The sequence below is a fragment of the Leiobunum rupestre genome, chromosome 4 (genome assembly GCF_980474605.1).
Source record: "Leiobunum rupestre chromosome 4, qqLeiRupe1.1.hap1, whole genome shotgun sequence".
NCBI classification, from domain to species: Eukaryota; Metazoa; Arthropoda; class Arachnida; order Opiliones; family Sclerosomatidae; genus Leiobunum; species Leiobunum rupestre.
The window spans coordinates 55,556,107-55,576,213 of record NC_143387.1 but is presented as its reverse complement, the minus strand read 5'-3'; the positions used below and the strand labels follow the sequence as shown (position 1 = coordinate 55,576,213).

Genomic DNA, 20,107 nt, shown 5'->3' with positions numbered 1-20,107 from the left:
TGGCTCAACGAATTTTCCATTTCTGCCACTAGGTGTAACAGAAGCTAGCGGTGATTGGAGCTAGGTAAGTTAAAAACCAAGCCGTAGCGCTTTTTAGCAGGCGGTTTTTCGATTTATAGTTTATACTTATTACCGGCAACAAGGGGAAGATTTTGATATTTTACAAGGGTGGTAACCGAGGGGCTAACCACTCTTAGAAAGTCTGTACACCGGATTACGCTTAGATTAGCACTGCCAAAGGCAGGGACTTCAAAGATTACGCGTAATCCCATTAGTACAGTGAAAGGTACGGCTCTGTACACCGATTACGCGGAGTGATCAGCCCCTCGGTGGTAACTATTTCATAAATGTACTCAGAAGAGGTTATTCTTATAGATGTTTGGGTATAGGATAATAAATAACTATTACTAGAAATATATGGGAAAAGGTATGCTACGTCCATATTTGGTAATCTGAAAATAGCCAAAACATCGTGCGTTAATAAATGCAATGGGCATTTTCCGTTCAGCGTATGCGCAAAAAGCAATTCCAAAACTCTACAGTTTATTTCTTAAATATGTCAGTTATTTAAAATAATTACTTATAACTCTATGTAAAATGACGTGATACCCAAAATACAGGGTGTTTCAAAAGGTTATACAAAATTTTGAAGGAGTTGTAGGGGGTGAGTTGAGAAGTATGCCTGTCCCCCCCCCCCCCCCCCCATTTTCCTACGATCGGTTAAAAGAGCGCCAGAGAGCTTCAAAGTGTGGCCTACTAGCCCCTGGAAGTAGGCTGCAACAAGCGCAAATCCAAGCAGCAGAGACTTTCAATACGGTTTAAGTTATCTTTTTACATTGGGTACCTCGACTTGTTTACAAAGTCCTTTTTTACCAATCACACAAACCAAACCTTAATGTTCGCATTTCCCTTAAATTTTTGCATAACCTTTTGAAACATCCTGTATAAGCGCCTTTATTATTTAAAAATAAATTATCTACGCTTCCCTGTAATTATATTATGAACTTATGATAAAAATGCCGAATTCAGAAATACACTGGAGATTATCAAACAACAAGAGGATCTTTGTTGTCAGTCCTTTCTCGTCAAGTGATTTATTTAGTCGGTGTCGTTCCGCGCTCGGTGTAGCCTCGACTAGGTTGTTAAAATAAAATCTTTTCGATTTAGAATATGGTTGAAAATATTCCCTAACTATAGCAACGTGAACCAACTCGGGGCGACACTTGGGAAAGTGTCATGGACGTCCCTCAGACTTCGTGAATAATTATGGGCCATTTTGAGATGAACGGTGACTGGTTGTAATTAAGGGAAAATTTTCAACGGAGCTGTAAGAAACAACTTCGATAATAAGAACGCTAGAAGTTACGAGCCGAACGTCTGCCTCAATCCGCTTTCACGTTTTTGATCCTGGACGTTTTCCGCTACTTCTCAACGCGCGAGAACTTCCTCCGGAGAACGGGGCGAGCGTGGCCCTCCCCGCGAATTAGCCTTTTAAAAATTAGCGCTCTCGACGGAGAGAGCGGAGTTAGGAGGCGGTTGCTAGGCAACGGCGTGTTCTCCGCCAATCGGGAAGCCGCATTCGGCGCTACAGGTTAGTTCGCGGCGGCGGCCAACTTTCGCACATAGGTATAGGGTCCCGTTTTTCTTCGACTCTCACTTCAGCTCCGAACTCGGCAAGTTACTGACAATCACGCCAAAAAGTTACAGATCTCAATTTTGGTTAGTTTGCGAAACTTTTTAAAATCAGCAAGAATTGCTCTTTTTTTAACGACAGTGTTTTTCTTGATTTTAAATTAATATCGAGTACGTGGTTTTTAATTTTTCTAAGCACGCTGATTATTTTCCCATGAAGCTCACGGGGTGAGTCGATTTTTTTCCGATTCAATTCTAAAATTTCATGTTTGTAATTGTTACGTATGGTAGTGCTCGGATTTCGATTAATTTTTATCCATGGATAAAATAAGCCCGGCGTTATTTAAATAATATTTATTTAAATAACCAATAGTTGAATAAAAATGATACAAAGTTTGAATAATCGTGAGTGAATAAGCCTATTATTTAAATAAAACAAACAATTATTTAAATAAATGCCACTTTTTTCCAAATAAATGCTTGGTTGCGTAAAAAACATAATTAAATAAGTCAAAATGATATCCTTTTTACCAACGTTTGTTAAATAAATTTGTGAATAATGAATAAACAATTCCGAGCACTACGTATGCGTTAAGGTTTGCTATATCTGTTAACGTGTTTGAATTTGGAATTTTTAGATAAATCGGGTGCAACGCGCGAGTGGTTATAATTATTTATTAATTTTAACCAACACTAATATGAGGTCAAACTCTACTGTTTCGAGGGTGACCAAAATTTAAAAATTCTACGAAAATCTTTCTGCGTTTAAATTTTGAATTTGTAGGTAAATATCGCGATTTGATAAATTTTTATAATTATTAATTGTTTTCTCCCGTTTCAAAAATCCGAGTAAATAATTTTGCATTTATATTGTTTTATTAAATTATCATCGAAAATTTTGGCATTTTTAAACTTTTTGTCTCAATATCTAATAGAAAACATTCTTAGCTTCACTAGCGTCATTTTTAATTTTAAGCTTGACAATTGACGGGTTAAGCCAGCCCTCGAAAACGTGTAGGGAAAACTTGTAGAAGGGGTACACGTAGCTTTATTGTGTACAAACCATACTCCTACAAGTTCACCCGTTCACGTTTCCAAAGGGGAAGCTTAACCTGTCTAATAATCCAGAATCTATTTCGTGGGGTATCTTAAAAGCCGATTTAAACCCAACGAATTTACAAGCAAATCTAGTAATAATTATCGAGAGCTGTATTTTTTCATAATCATTTAAACTCTTTTCAAAAAGCTCCATTAGTTATTCGGTATAATAATAATAAAAATTATTATTATTATTTTTCTATTGTACCTGCCTCACCTTGTAAATAAAAGACGTCATACAATAATAATAATAATATCTTGTATACTTATCAGAACGCGTGCACCTGCTTCCATTATCACGGCCATCTTTCCAATCCATAAATATCAAACCAAAAAGAATACACTTAAAAAAACTATGATAGCGTAAATAGAAGCTGTAGAAGAAGTTGGGGTCCTTTCGCCCCGATAGTTCTGAAAAGTCGGCTTAAGCCCCAACAAAAACTCTTAAGCCGTTTGCCGTATCTTTCCCAACGCCTTAAAAGTTGGTCCAATATAAATATTAAATTGAATTTAAATATTTATATAGTTCCTCCACTAACTACAGCGGGATTATGAAGCGTATTTAATTCAATCCTTTAATGTTATATTAAGAAACAACTTTTAAAAGATAATGTTACGAACTTTAACATATTCAACAGGAAAACAAATCATAATATCAGCCATTATTAAATGTCAACATTATTACTCTAGTTGCTCTTTCGGGGTTCACATTTTGTATGACATTTTGTTCCAACCTAAAAGAACAATTTAAAAGTTTTACCATTTGTTGTCATGGCAATGAAAAATGAAAGTTAATCAATAGGTATACTTTCATTAGCGAGGTTAAGCAAAGTCTCTCGCAATTAACATAAAATGGAACTTCAAAATACTCGCAACGTATCGTGCTGTATACCTCGGTTGTCCCTTGGCAAAACATAGTAAACGCCATTTTTTAAATTTGAGATATTTTTAAGTTTCTTTATTTTTATTAATATTATTTCTTATTTTAAGGTAAATTTATTTAATGGAATATTTATTCCGGGAATGGTTTTGCAATTTCTCGATTTCTTGTTGGATTTCTGGATTTCTTGCCAGATTTCGAGATTTTTAAAAAATCTCCGGATTTTGAAGAAATCTAGGCAATATTTCAGATTTATTGTCGGATGTCTTGGAAAGTGTACGGGATTTCTTTGAATGTCCGACCCCTCGTTTTAGAGGGTTAAAATGTTTCTAGTAGCACTTGAATTTAGCAACTAACTGAAAATTTTCAAATTTAGCGTTTATTAGATTTTGCCTTCGAGCAGTCTAATCTCTTTTTTGTGTTTTGCAAGCCTGGTTATTTGTTTGAAAATCTGATGTGGTAATTATTGATAATTGTGTATGGCATATACGTGATAACATAGACAGTTGGCGTGCGTAAAGATACGCTTGCCGGATAGGTCAAGGTACCCTCAAATAAATATAACAAGTATACACGGCTGTAACACCGATTGGAAAATGCATACGCGATCCATCCCGAGAGATGGCGTTACTACACACTTAAATCCTTGTAGGGTAACTTATCGCTATGGATACCGGGTTCGGTGGTGAACTCTTCCTGCGGGGACCACTTCGGCGTACTTCTTTATATTCCCAATTTCCTGTCAAAGGAACACTTATTAATAGCATGAGATTTCTTTATTTAAAACACTCAAAGCATCACGTTAAATCACAAGTATATAGTATTGTTGCGTAAGTTCGTCACTTTGGCGAAATTTTAATGAGAGGTGGTAACGGAGTGACGTCATCACACGAATAAAATCTCCCCCTAGCGAGGCTCTTTCAAAGGCTACGCGTGACGCGTTAGTAAGCGGACGCAAAATGGCGACGAAGCCCGTAATGCAGTCTGTCTTGTGAATAGCTCTCAGTAAAACTTTTGCGTGTGTAGAATATAAAGTGTCACACTTATGTTACAATTTTATACACTTATGGTGATACCTGAGAACGAGCAATGAAGCTCGTTATAGACTCTGTGTTGACAATAGCTCCTAGTAAAACTGATTCGTGTAAAGAATAGAAAGTGCCATACTTATGATGCCATACTTATGATGCCATACTTATGATACCATATTATACACTTATGGTATAATTAATCAAGCGAAAACGGACATTTGTTGTTCGATGCCACTAATATTAATGAAAATTGAATTATGTCGTATATAATTTATCTGTCAATCAACTGTATGCAATATTTTGTACGCAATATCTTCTCATGTTCTAAACTATAACGCTCTTAAAATTGTTGTCAGGCAATTCTAACAAGCACCCCGCACCCTGTCAATCACTGGCTTCATTTTTATGAGAGACAATATAAAAACTGTCCGTTCAAATGCGCCTAATTAAATTGGACCAAACATATTACTCTTATACGACGGAGGATACCTTATAACATAAATTCGTTAATATTTGACGCATCAATTGGACAAATTGACAACCACACCTACCGTTGAATTAGTAGCTAATTAGTCCCTCCGGGTTCTTATAAATAATTCTATTTGCCCGGATGACGAAACGTCATATTTTTTTTTGTCTCATCAGCCTTAAAACGATTTCACCGCGTGTACTGAGTGGTGAAGCTATACCATAAGCCTATCAACCCTAAGTTTGAATCAAAAGGCAGTGTTGGTTCAAGCAAACGACTGGCGAAAGTACAGAGCTAAATCCACCCGGTGGCGGAAAAGAGAAACGTAACGTGTCCCGCAATGCATGATGCCAGCTGCTTTGGTAAGAGAGAGGTGCGAGAGAGAGAAAGGGGGAAGGAAGAAGCTTCAATTTATCTCTACCAGGTGCCGATACTATCGCCTGATTTCTTCTTTTTCGCCCGTCCAGTGGTGGTACAAAGGGCGCAATGCGCGTTTCAAACTTAGAGGTTATAGGTTTATGGCTCTACCTATAGCCTATAGGCGGCCGTGAATTCTATTTTTCCCATTCCGAGGCGAGCTCCGCGCGGGGAAATTTCCCGGGGCTTTTCCCTGGGGTGCAAAACGATGAAAAGGGAACAGAGGGTAAACGGACGGATGGTTGGTCGTAGCTCCACGTCAATTTCCATAACGCGTCGATTGGTTTAATAGGACCTAAACTTTATCTTTATAATTAATAAAAACACTCCCAAATAGCTCGTATCGGTCGAAATTCTCTGGAGGTCCACCGCGCGCAGACTTTTAAAAGTGCGACGGAAACTTTCGTTGTTTTCCAGACTCAAATATTTGGATTTTAGCGCCAGTTTTGTCTATCGGCTATTTATAGATTATTCTCTTCTGTCCTGTAAATTTGGATTTACGTAATGAGCTGAGGCTATTGACGCTGCGATATCCCCATTTCAATGTCCACATTATTCGCGTCTTCTTCGGGGACATTTCGCCCATGGCCGCGATTCTCAGAAATTAATAATTTATTATGGTAAAAGTCGTGGAGAAACCTATTTTTCTAAGACGCGATTTTTACGCAAACTTATTTCTCGCGAGCAGCTCCGTTTACTTTAGAGATTATATTGAAAATATTGTTTCAAAATCCCAAAACAAAATTACTTTTAGGCTGCAAAACATATCCTTTACTTAATTTCGGGTTAAGGAAGACCAAATATCTAGTACATTTGGCGGAAAGATACTACCACGAATTTCCGGTAAATCGGCGGCGGGAATTTAAATTTCACCTATTTTCTGTTTAATTCCTAAAGGTTCCTACGCGTGTTATATTAATCCAGCTTAGAGTGATCCATAAATATTTATTGAAGATTATTATTTTAAGCCTCATTATAGTATATTTTCATTATTATGCTCCTAAAAAATCATCAAAACGCACGTTTATGTACGTCAATGTGGTAATCTCAGCATTACCCGTTCTATACTTACCCTGGACTAACCAAACTGATTTTCTTAGGTAGTAATAAAAATAAATTATTACAACGGTTTTTAAATCTAAATTAATAAATAATAATAATAATAATATAATCAGCTAGGCTAATACCCAAAGCACCACCTTAGGCCTAAGTCATCAAGTGACTTTTAAAGCCATTAATGCAGGTGGCCGGGTTTCAATGCGTAGGAGGGTGGTGGAAAGCCCTGCGTGTCACGCGAGCCAACAGCTTCCTACACTAACTATTACAGTTAACCTCAAAAAGTTTTTATGGAAGGGGAAACCGAAGAGCTCGGGGGAAAACCCCTTAAACCAGTGGGGAGAGAACTTGCAAACTCAACGCGGAAAGATTTGTTTCGAGTTTTCACCAGTGCCACACGCTGGGATCGAACCCGGCTCCTCTTGCTGCGAGACGAAAGCGCTAACCACTAATTAACTAATAATCACTTTGAAATATAACGCCAATTTATGAAACAATTGAGGTATACTTAGAAGTTCAAATTATTCAACCGTAAACAGGCCAAATTCAAAATTCCCGCCGCCTATTTACCAGAAATTCGTGCTAGTATCTTTCCGCAAAATGGACTAGATATTTCGCCTTTATTAACCAGCAACAAACACAAGGAGAACGCAGCTAGGTTATAAACACGCTAACGCAGTGTTGTGTACAAATTTCATTGGACGAGCCTTTACGCTGAACGTTTTACGGAAAGGGGGAAGACAATTTCCGAATTTTCCCCGACGACAGCGGGCGCTAAATCATCTAACCAATGAAAACTGTATGCAAGAAAATGCACGACTTTTGACGGCTGGTGTTGTGTGGGGTGCTGTGTTTAGCCTCCATTTCTTTATCTTGAATAAATTTAGCTATAACTTTTTTCCCCCGAAGTGTACCAAAAATTCTACCTTAAGTGTATTAATTTATTCATTAAAATAGGGATCTTGATAATAGCGTATATAATTAAAAATTAAAATTAATTAAAATAACGTTTAAAAGATTCAAAACGTGTATTAAAACAACCGTATTTCAATTTTTAGTTATATACTTTTAATTAAATTGATAACGGGGATTCTAAAATATTAAAATTATGATCTCCTTAATGAATTCATCTTAATGCAAATGCGTAAGGATTTGAACCCGCAGATTGAAGAGTGGAATATTTATATCCCGTACCTGTAAAATATCGCCGTTGATATAGGGGTACAGTTTAATTAAATTGTTTCTATACTCGACGATTTCCCCAGTGAAAACTCTATATTGTCAACTCAAGATATATTGCAATATCACCGTATAGTTACCGCTAAAACTGTTACAGTCGTTGCATCCAAGTTTCCATGTTAAGTCGATATTTCGCAATTTAATTTGCAATGCCCGCTGGGTTTTGGTGATTTTTCAACTACTTTTCTGAATGTTTTCGTAGAGAATCTTCACTGGTCTTTTAACACGCCTATATTTTGTTTAAAATCACAACGTTCCGACGAAGTTAATTTTCGGTCATACCAAATCATCTAGGCACCATGTTTTAGGTTTTTATATTAGACTTATTCACGAATTATATGCGGGGAAACAAACATTTAAATTTTTATTGAGATGTGATTTATCCGAGGGGCAGGTCACTTCCATTTTGGGTGCGTCTTAATCATAGTAAAGTTATTAAATCTGGGTAATCAATATTAAAAAATCTAATCAAGATTAGAAAATCTAATCACGATTTAATCAATCTAATCATAATTTAAACGATATTTAATTATTCTAATCATGATCTAATCAGATTTAATCATTTTAATCAGATTTAATAATTTTAATCAGATTTAATCATTTTAATTAGATTTAATCAATATAATCGGTTGAATCGAGATTTTATCGAAAGCGGTAAATACGAAATAATAATTCTAATCACATATTAAATTATTCTAATCAGCTCGTTCTAAACTTCTAATCACGCGCAATTATAATCATTCCAACCACCAATATAATCATTCTGATTCTCGTTCTAATTTCTAATCACGATTTAATCATACTAATCACGATTAAATCGTTTCAATCAGGATATAATCGTTTTAATCAGATTTAATCATTTAATCATGATTAAATCAGATTTAAACATCCTAATTATTGATTAAATTGAGTTTAATCAAAATAATCACGATTAAATCGGATTTAATCTTTCGAGGGGTTAATCAAGGAAGTTCATCAAACAACTTTAAACACTTACTTAAGCGACGTTTTATGGAAAATGTTTAAGCAAAGCTCAACTCTGGGAAAAACGCACTTTCAAATGAAACACGAAACATTTAACATTTTCCACGGTTTTTGGATAATTTCAATTATCTGGGTTTCAGAATGCTGGCGCCATCTGGTAAAGATCTGGGACTTAAAAGAGGCTTCTAATGGCGTTACTCCCGTGAAATAACCTTCCCCCTTGTCGCGTGTGTTTCGGTCTATTGGAAATGATAAAAATTTCTAGACTTTTAAAGAGACGAGGTAAGAAATAATCTAGTTTTCACTATCGTTGGCTTTGATCTTAAAAGTGTAATTTGACTAGCCCAACTGGTTTTTATTCCTTTATTTTAGGGTTTTCAGCGAACCTTAAATCTCACGGCGACGTGTACGTTGGGATCGCCCGCTGTAGGATCGCTTAGGCGAATGAATTCCGCGGTTTAAACCTTAAGAACGCCGTTGGCGGCGCCGAAACATAATCTTCCTTTGTTGCAAACGCAACCTGGCTTTACAATTAAGCTGCGGATTTCTAGCCGATAAGAAGACTTTACTTATTTCACTTATCTAGAACTTAATTCCATTTCCTATACATGTATAGTGGCGTGTGAAATATTTACGAGATAATTTGCCTAATTGTTTCGTAATTAAAAATAATATTGGGTCATTAGGTCTACAAGCGGACCAGGATAGTAAGGTTTTGATTATATCCAGGTGGGTGCTGTACCAATTAGCTCGTTCGGTATATATATATATATAGAGATATATATTCAGTTTATTCACTAGAAATGGAGTATTTCCAAATACATTTCCGCATAATTCTGCATTTTTAATATAAAATATTTTCATTAATTGCCATTGAAAGGATAAATATTTCCATTAATCGCTATTGAAATAAAACATATTTTCATTAATTGCTATAAACGAAAAAATATTTCCAGGAATTGCCATTGAAAGGGAAAATGTTTCACTCAATTCCCATCGAAAGGGAAAATGTTTCACTCAATTCCCATCGAAAGGGAAAATGTTTTACTTAATTCCCATCGAAAGGGAAAATTTTTCACTCAATTCCCATCGAAAGGGAAAATGTTTCACTCAATTCCCATCGAAAGGGAAAATGTTTTACTTAATTCCCATCGAAAGGGAAAATGTTTCACTCAATTCCCATCGAAAGGGAAAATGTTTCACTCAATTCCCATCGAAAGGGAAAATGTTTTACTTAATTCCCATCGAAAGGGAAAATGTTTCACTCAATTCCCATCGAAAGGGAAAATGTTTCACTTAATTCCCATCGAAAGGGAAAATGTTTCACTCAATTCCCATCGAAAGGGAAAATGTTTCACTCAATTCCCATCGAAAGGGAAAATGTTTCACTCAATTCCCATCGAAAGGGAAAATGTTTCACTCAATTCCCATCGAAAGGGAAAATGTTTTACTTAATTCCCATCGAAAGGGAAAATGTTTCACTCAATTCTCATCGAAATTGAAAATGTTTCACTCAATTCCCATCGAAAGGTAAAATGTTTTACTTAATTCCCATCGAAAGGGAAAATGTTTCACTCAATTCTCATCGAAATTGAAAATGTTTCACTCAATTCCCATCGAAAGGTAAAATGTTTTACTTAATTCCCATCGAAAGGGAAAATGTTTCACTCAATTCCATCGAAAGGGAAAATGTTTTACTCAATTCCCATCGAAAGGGAAAATGTTTTGCTCAATTCCCATCGAAAGGGAAAATGTTTCACTCAATTCCCATCGAAAGGGAAAATGTTTTACTCAATTCCCATCGAAAGGGAAAATGTTTCACTCAATTCCCATCGAAAGGGAAAATGTTTTACTCAATTCCCATCGAAAGGGAAAATGTTTCACTCAATTCCCATCGAAAGGGAAAATGTTTCACTTAGAGGTCGGCGGAACGAATAAATTAACCGGCAAAATTCAATTAACCATAAAAGCTGGGTTAATTGTTTTTATGAACATTTTATACGAATAAACAACGATTTAACATGCAAAAATAATCGTTTTTATCTTATATTTTTGAATAATTTGCGGTTATGAATAAAAATAAATAATTGGAAGCGGTTATGAATAAAAATAAATAATTGGATAATTTCTTATTCAAACGCCGATCTCTAGTCTCACTCAATTCCCATCGAAAGGGAAAATGTTTCACTCTATTCCCATCGAAAGGGAAATCGTTCCACTCAATTCCTATCGAAAGTGGGAAATATTTGCCTTAATCGATATAATATTAACTTGTTTCAGACATTAACAAGGAGACTACCCGAGGTGTAACACACCGATTTTGTTCAAACTCGGGATTCTGGTAGAAATTCATCATGCCTTCATGTAACTTGAAAAAACCTAAAGGGAAATATTTCCATAGGCAACCGTTTTGCCATGGCAACCAAATTTTTTTTTGACAACACTAAATGGAAAATTTCCCATTGAAAATAACATGGGAATTTGGCCAATTTTAAGGGTACCTACCCCCTGTAAAAAATTAAAATTTTTGAAAATTCTATAAATAAAAAATAAAAATTAAAAAACAGTGAAAAAGTTTGAAATTGGTTAAAATTGGCCAAATTCCCATGTTATTTTCCATAGGAAAAATTCCATTTAGTGTTGTCAAAAACATTTTTGGTTGCCATGGCAAAACGGTTGCCTATGGAGACGTTTCCCTTTAGGTTTTTTCAGGTTACATGAAGGTCTACCAGAATCCCGAGTTTGAACAAAATCGGTGTGTTACACCTCGGGTAGTCTCCTTGTAAGTGATCCAACAGAAGAAAATTTGTTGCAATTTAGAAATGACCAGGAATTTTTAACTTATAATTTCTTCAAACTCAATTTAGAGAATAACAAAATAATTTGAGAAGTATGGTTCAAAACGATTGTAAAAGATAGTGAGTTCCAATGTTTCTATTAATTTGAATCAAATTAAGTATTATCTCATAATTTGAAGTAATTTGTAAAAACAAAACGTTGTTTGTCCAAAGCCCCCGAAAACATACGGAGAAGTTTCAATCTTATTCCGCACATGTGCTTAGTTTCATCACAATCTACGAATTAGATTGTAGGTGGTCTAAATACATCACGGCCACCATCATTCTTAGGCTGTTCCCCGGGGAGGCTCTGTCCAATTATTACAAGGCGGTGGGTGGTACGTTGCAGTATCCCACAGAGGGCCTTAGTTACCTACAAATTTGATTAGACTATAGAGGGGGGGGGGCCTTGAATTTTCTAAATGGTTCTCGCTCAAAGTTGCTCCCTTTAACCGCGTTATGAAAGACGGAGGACCATTGGACAAATCACGTTATGGCGAAATCAAGGTTTGTTCCGATTCGCTCATTTCGATCGCCAACAAACACTCCACCTGATTAACTCTGCCCACAAATGATTGTTTTGGGGAAAATACGCGTTTTCTTGACCTAAGCCCTTTTGTCTTATAGAGCCCTGCCGTTTACATTCATTTGGCAGTTCAGTAATCGCTTACGGAATAACCTTTATCCGAACTAACGGAGGATTGTTTTGGTACAGACTTAGCATCTACGAACTAGTTCGCCTAATAACATTAACTAGAAATTATTTCGGCACAAGTACGTAAGCTAATATTTTAATTTCAGTTATTACATTTTGGTTTATACAAAATTGGCGCGCAACCTAGTGGCGTATTTAGGATTTTTCGCATTAATAATATTATACTTCAATCTGATTTACATTTTCCTATTGATATAAATATAGTTTGTATACCTTGGGGACTTATTTGGAAAGGACCTACAAAGAGCTCGTTTCGTTTCATACGCTTTAACTGCATGAGCAGTTAATTCATTGGGTCCTGGCTCTACTAATTAATTATTATTTTTCTTACTGAAGCAAAAATTCTCACACTCAAGGAATTTAAATTTGGCGTGGGCTCTCCTTTGAATTTTACCCGTGGAAGGTATTGAAGGGGTTGAAAATTTATCCCCCGCCCCCTGTTTTGAAGAAAAATTCTTACGCTGTACTTTAGAAAGTTTAGGGGATTAATTTTGTTTCGTTATGTCCATAAACGCGTGAGGTAATAATCGAATGACAGCTTATATTCTTGGGAAGTATGGTACACGGTGTTTTTTCCATCCTGTTTAATTGATCGAATTTGTTAATAATTAAATTATTAAAGGCTTACTGGCTCGTTAGATAGAGCTAAAAGGGTCACGCAACTCTGAAGCTTAACTGGTTCTAAGCTCAACCAAGAACGTACTTATTGATATTTAGGGATAATGACTAGGTTGCGATGATCAGCGGGCAGCATCGTAGAATTTCCCCCCAGCATTAGAGGCATGGATTATTGGATTTATATGCCCCCGTAGTGGGGTAAGTAATGACCCCCAGGGGCGTACCCCAGGGGCGTAGGAACCGGGAGGGGCAGGGGGGGCAATGCCCCTCCCTGGAATATTGCTGGGAGGGGCAACTTATGTTATTGCCCCCTCCAACCTTTGGTCAGTTGAAATCTTCAAAAGACTCAAATTATCATTTTAAAAGCATATACAGTTTATAGAACCTCAACTGTGTTTAAATTTCAGTCTTTTCCCGCCAATTTACATAGTAGTGACCAGTACACATGCATTCGGAGAAGCTACACTCCATTAAAAATTAAAAACCTTTCTCCAGACCCCTTTTCGTTTATCTTTGCCCCCTCCAACTTCTAGAACGTTCCTACGCCCCTGATGACCCCGCAGACTCCGCAATGCGGGGGCCCCCTGCCTCAATGGGCCCCATAATGGAGGGTCCCTTATTAACGCCACTGATTATAGGGGACCCCAAAAGGGTTTTGCAGGGGGGACCTTAGCTACGCCACTGATGAGAGGGTGCGAGTTAAAACGTTAAAATGATTTGGGCCGAAGGTGGAGCCTTGGGTATTAGCCTAGCTGATTATTACTATTATTATTATTATTATTACTATTATTATTATTATTATTATTATTATTATTATTATTACTATTATTATTATTATTATTATTATTATTATTACTATTATTATTGTTATTATTATTACTATTATTATTATTATTATTATTACTATTATTATTGTAACTATTAGTTTTAAAATATATTTTAAACACATAAACGAGAGTATACTCGCTACGTGAAAACTATAGATTATCTATAGAGTGTAAGTACAAAAATGGCAGCGTTCTCCTGAAACTAGAACTAATGTAATGAGCTTGTACGGGCCTCGTAATGTATAGTACACGACAAAGCGCGTTTTTGAATAGCGTATCAAGTAATAAATAAACCGCCCTTTTTGCGAAGCAAAACAAAACACGGCTACTACGTCCGGGTCAAAGTAATACGTGCCTCTGGACGGCGGTGGCTTTTTCGGGGTGTCCATTTGGCGTCCGTCAGCCCGCGGCCCTTATGTCGCAAATATTTAGTGTTGACTCGTTTGTATGCTAATTCTCCGGGGACATTCGAGCCGCCTTTCAACATTGAAGGCCCAATTTCTGCACCATTATTAGACAGACGCCCACCCAGCTTCAATCCAGAATTAACAATTATGAGCCGACTTGTGGACTTTTGATGTCGCTATATTAAACGTTGGCCAACCGTAAATACCTCCAAACCACTGACCGTTTTGCCTTATTCATATCTTCAAAGTAATTTTACGTAGAGACTCGAAGCCATCTATTTCCACGTTTTAAACAAGAATGTATTTATTTCAAATTAAATTTTAAATAAAACACTATCATTATTTGCATTATATTTTTGTTTATTTCAAATTCAATAACATCGGCATGAAGCTCCACTCTAACTTAGAGCCGCCTTCTGGCTCTTTATATATTTTTTAAATGAGTTATTAAATATTCACATGAATGTATTCATTTCAACTATTACCCTTCCTACCATCTGGGGCTAAGATGGGCGGAGCCTTTCTACGTCTTACGTCATCACTTGAGCCAATCAGAAGACAGGCGTTTGCCTTTGACACCATCCACAAAACGTTTCCGGTATTATTTGACCGGATTAGATTTGTGTATACTGTATAATAGACCATTCTATAAAATACTACTTATGTGGTTATTTTCTTTGGTGTATAGAGAGGCTGAAGGTTTGACGCGATTTTTCGTGAACCAGGGAGGCTCATTATTATTTTTCATCTGGCAAACATGCAACACTGGTTGGCTGGTCGATATAAAATAACTAATAAATAAACTTATAAATTTAATATGTCTAGCACAAATTAGAACCAAACAATAATGGAAGTTGCCAGTCCTACAGCAATAGCCTTAAAGTCTTTGCCAAGGGTTCGGCTCGGATTTTATAGAGAGGGTCTATTAACCATTACACTCGCCATTACACTAGTTAAAGCAAGAATGTAGTCAGGTTAACAGATGATACGTCGCCGCAACTTTAGCTTCTGTTTTTATGATTCCCTTATTATTAGTCTCCCCTCCTTACCGGGAGAAAGGGGGGAAGATATCACGAGGAAAGCGAGAGGGGCGTGTTTATTTGTCCGGGTATCACTAGCCGAACAGCGTGCTGCCCACATATTATCTGTTCACCTGAATACCTTCTTGGTTAAAGGTATTAAAGACTTAATGATGCAAAAATGACTCCTAATTATAATATAATGAAATGCGTGTTTAATTTTGAATAAATATTGGTTTTGTATCAAAGTACGCTTAAAATTTACTACGTTTTTTGCTATTTTTGGGTTAATTATCACGTTAAAGGGAGTATAACCCCTCTTGTTTCGTAGGGTGCGCTTAGACTATACCGAGTAGCTTCCACGAGCCTTCCTAGAGAGGGGCGGCCAGGAGTTAGTTTGATCGGGTTTTACCCCCAAATTCCGAAAAAGATTACACACCCTATAACTAAACAAACTCCTTGCCGCCACTCGGTATAGTCTCAGCGCACCCTACCAAACAAGAGGGTTATACTACCTTTAAATCCATCTAAAAATCTACAAAGACAAAACAGTACTAAATCTTGATGGTTTCCGTCTCTCATGACCAAAAAAACCATCTCCGCTTTCACGGACCTAGAGCTGCATTTCAGTTTCCTTGTCCTCTCCAACTTCTCCTAGTCCCCTCATTTTAGTAAAATTGTGTCCAAATGTTGATGGCATTTGTTTGAAGTTCATCAGCGGCTTATTAACTTAATACTGGTTTTGAACTAGACACGGAAACATTTCAAGTTCATTTGCATTTGAAAAAAAAAATTATATATCTCTAGTACACGTTTGAGAAACTTCAATATTTCGCGATACAGTTAATATCTTTGCAAGAAGTTCGGATTCCCAAATATCAAGGCTAATTGCGCTTTCTCCGAGTTTGTAATGACTTATATTTGTGAAAATAGTTACAAACTTTTGGGGGAAATCAATATCTTGGGAACTAAAACACACTCTCGTCGCAAATCGTGAAAAGACTTTCTATCGGTATATAGACTATGATTATATTACAATTTGGTTGACTTACAAAGACGGTCCGTAATATGGTTTCAATTAAATTATTATTTTCAAAAGTACGCGCTTATGGCTTGAGACAAAGCCGTTGTTGCCTCCTCCATTGGTCGTTTGGTCAGCGCAAACCTCGAGAGGACCGCGCCGGTTGTTGACATTTACTTCTGATTCGCAAAATAAGTTTGAGTGAGAGATAATTCGTTAACTTTTGTCAAAGTCCTATTCCTTAAATAGATGGCGGCACTAGGTACACTAGCGCCGGAAGCGTAAAACTCGTCTTCTTGGCGATAGTTAATTTGAGTTTCCAGGAACTTGAAATCAGATTTATATCATTTAACTTGTTGAGACGAAATTCGGCTGGCGCGTGATTTCAAGCGAATTTAGCGTCTTTGTCCTCGTCTGGAAAACACCTTGAAGGGCCGCGGCTCATATATCGCCACTCATTAGTCTAATTAACCTACATTGTTATATTGCCGGTCTGGGTGACGTTTCAGCGAAGAAGACGTGGGAAGAAGATTTGATTTGACGTTGTTTCTACCCGCGTCATTGCTGACCAGTGTGGCGGTGACGTTTTCCGCGTTGCAAGCCTTTCCCAACCTGACGATTCTGTACATCATTTTACTTGTCGATTGAAGACGACCTAATTTAAATATTAACGATGTTGACCGACATACACGGGATAAAATATTTATTAAATTAGACCGAGATTTGTTAATATTCGTATAAACAGAAGTTAATAACCTATATCGCTTACGAGAGAAGTATCCGACTAGGCCGTTAAATTATCACGTGAATCTTCACAGGTTTTAGGTGTTATTTTAGCGCCAAATCGCGGATGCGTACACTGCGTGTCACGGTTCAAAACTAACTTCGTTTCGCTATGAAAAAAATTAAAAATTGCGCTTTGTAGAAATATTTACTCATAAAGTTAAGCAAAAATGTTAAGGAGTTGTAGGGGGTGAGTTGAGAAGTATGCCTGTTTTTTCCCATTTTCCTATGATGCGTTAAAACAGCGCCAGAGAGCTTCAAAGTGTGGCCTACTAGCCCCTGGAAGTAGGCAGCAACTAGAACAAAACAAAGCCGCAGGGAAATGAGATTTCAGGGGTATGATGAATTTGCGAATGCGTGGGAATTGAGATAAATAACAAAAAACACATGAGTAAATAAGAAATGTGCAATGAGTTTAATTAAACACGGAAGAACAAAGTAGGAACCCAACCCTTAATGATCGCATTTCCCTGCCTGAGAATTGGAACAGTCGCTTAGTCTGCTCTAAATCCTTGCAAGCCGACTTTAGCCACGTTCACACTAGAGCTTAAAACCTAGTTTAGGTCGGTTTGTATGCCAGTTCTGACCGCCGACGATAATTCTTGGTTCACACGGCCGAAATCGCTTCAGTCCAGTTCGCTTATACCCAAGGCTTAACGTAATTTCAAATAATGACCAGAATTTTGAAAATACTAAAATGTATCCCAAAACAACTAGTTAATCATGTTTACTAACATACAGTATTATTATTTGACGTTATTTAGAATTTTATACCCATTATTTTTGAAAATACGAGCAATTTCACTTCTCCGCCTTGTCGTTTTGATAGCGATTCTAAAGCGACTTGGACGAGTTGCTTCTCGAACCAACACGAAGCGATTTCTCACCGAGCGTTTCTCACGCTGCTGGTTTTGAAAACTAGTTGTCTAAAACAAAGCGATTTTAGGGGTAAGTTTCAGGGTTGGCAAGAACTAGCCAGACTGGTTTAATCACACCCTGGTTTTATCCACCGAAAAAAATATTAAGAAATGAATTAGAAATATTTTTGTCGTAAGTAATGAGAGATATAAGCAATTCGAAGCAATTAGAGGATATTAAAATTCATTTTGCGCTTGAAAATACGCCGTCATGTTAAGGTATAAAAGCGGGTAAATAAGTCTGCTATACCTCACCATGTAAAGGTACTGTCACGCGCAAAAACGTAATTTTGAAATCGGGCAATTTGAGCATTTTTGAAGTAATGAGGGCTAGATATAAGCAATTTGAGAATTTTTTTTTATTAATGGTTTTAACTTTTTAAACCTCCAGTTACAACCGGTTTTAGCCATACTGGATTTTTAAATTTAAAAAAGCTGGTTTTTTGCCAACCTTGGTAAGTTTGAACCTGGTTCACACTTACCCCTAAAATCTAGGAGGATGTATACATCATCCGAACTAAAATCAAAGGATTTTTAGGCAGAGAGAGATAAAGTAAAGAATATTGGACGGAGACCAGGCTGAGAAATAAGGAATTTTTTTAAACTGGACCTGTGGCCAGTAGAGCCTAGGTAGTTTAATTAAAAAACTGGCCAATGGCCACTTACCATTTTTAACCTTCAAAATCAGGCTTTCATAATTTATGGTCAAATAGGGACTTGGCAGCATGACGTAGATAATACGTCACTCATGCTTTTTCCAATTGGAAAAAAAGGTATACCAGCATGGCGGCCATGGCCAAAGGTACGGCGTGACGTCATGCTGCCAAGTCCCTATAGAGTGTAGAGTAGACAGACTCACGACACCCAGTCACCCAGCCATACACACAATTGACACAAGGCCAAGCACACAGCATAGAAGCAAAGACCAAACAATTTTAGGGATTAATATGGTATTTTGTAATAAACTAAAATCTTGAAGGGAAAAACTTTGAATTAATTAGGTGGTCACCAGGGCCACTAACACCCCAAGCATTTAATTTTTAAACTGGCGATTGGCCTGTGATAGTGCCCTATTTAGGGATTGCAATCCAGCAGGGTTTTCAATCCAGCTGGATTTTTGCTGGACCGACATCAATTCAGCTGGATCCAACGCGGATCCAGCAATTTATATATTTTTCAAAAAAAAAAGAATTTTATCAAAAATGCTCAACAAGTTAGAAAGCCAAAATATGCCTCTCCTCGGAAGTTTTCCATGGGGAACTTACCGGAGTTTTTTTTTTGAAAGGCGATGCTAGCATGCATGACCTGGCTGTCGAGACAAATTTAAACTTCTCCTGTTATTCCACCATTGTATGTCGATGATATTTTTTATTTGCAATAAGTAGACGTGGCAGTCATTGGCTCATTTGTAAAAGATCAGTGTTCCTAAAAAGCCACCTTTTTGGATTTTTGTCCAGGCCAGTGGCAAAAACTGGCAAATAGTGGCTAATAAAAAGAAAATATGCCTTTTGAAAAGAGAATAATAAATTTTTGGACTAGCCCAAATTCTGGCAACTATGTATAGGTATTTGAATTTTATAGCCCAAAATGCAAAAACCTTAAAGTTGAAATCTTAATAAAAGTAATATAGGCCTATATATATTTCCACTAAATAAATTTTTGGCCAGGCCGGTATTTACCACTATTTGCCACATTATCTTCCACCTGGTATTTACCACCTCGGAACCCTAAAATCCACCTGTTAAAAATATAACTCCTGCTCGTTTCCTGTTCGCAACTGTACTTTTAATTATATCAATTAATTCTAATTTAATCTATAAATAACAAAAATCGTGTTGAATAAATAAAATATATAATAAATAATATAGAATAAATTACCTTAATGAGTTCATAAAAACGTAAAGGTTAACGGACTTTTCCCAAAGTTGTTGGTATAAATATCGTTGCGACATAATTTACCGTAACCCTAAGCACTCGGCCCGTCCCAAAAGTAACAAAAAATAGGAGTTGGAGAGAAGAAGCCCCATATACATACAGAACACACACAACATTTGCCCATATTTGAACAAAACATTACAAAAACACGAATTCGAAACCGTTGTTACGGTGGGCGTTAACGTTAAAAAAATATATCAGATGTAACGAGGAGTTTAGCCG

The 20,107-nt window shown here is 36.8% G+C and overlaps 1 protein-coding gene across 1 annotated transcript in view; it reads left to right on the top strand.

The window, feature by feature from the left end:
- Positions 1-1,613: 1,613 nt before the first annotated feature.
- Positions 1,614-20,107, top strand: part of LOC149948362 (uncharacterized) — a 59,307-nt gene continuing 40,813 nt past the window's right edge. Inside the window, exon 1 of the mRNA XM_090172028.1 lies at positions 1,614-1,860. Within this exon, the coding sequence (XP_090028154.1) occupies positions 1,847-1,860 (14 nt within the window). The 5' untranslated portion in view covers positions 1,614-1,846. The remainder of the gene's footprint in view (positions 1,861-20,107) is intronic.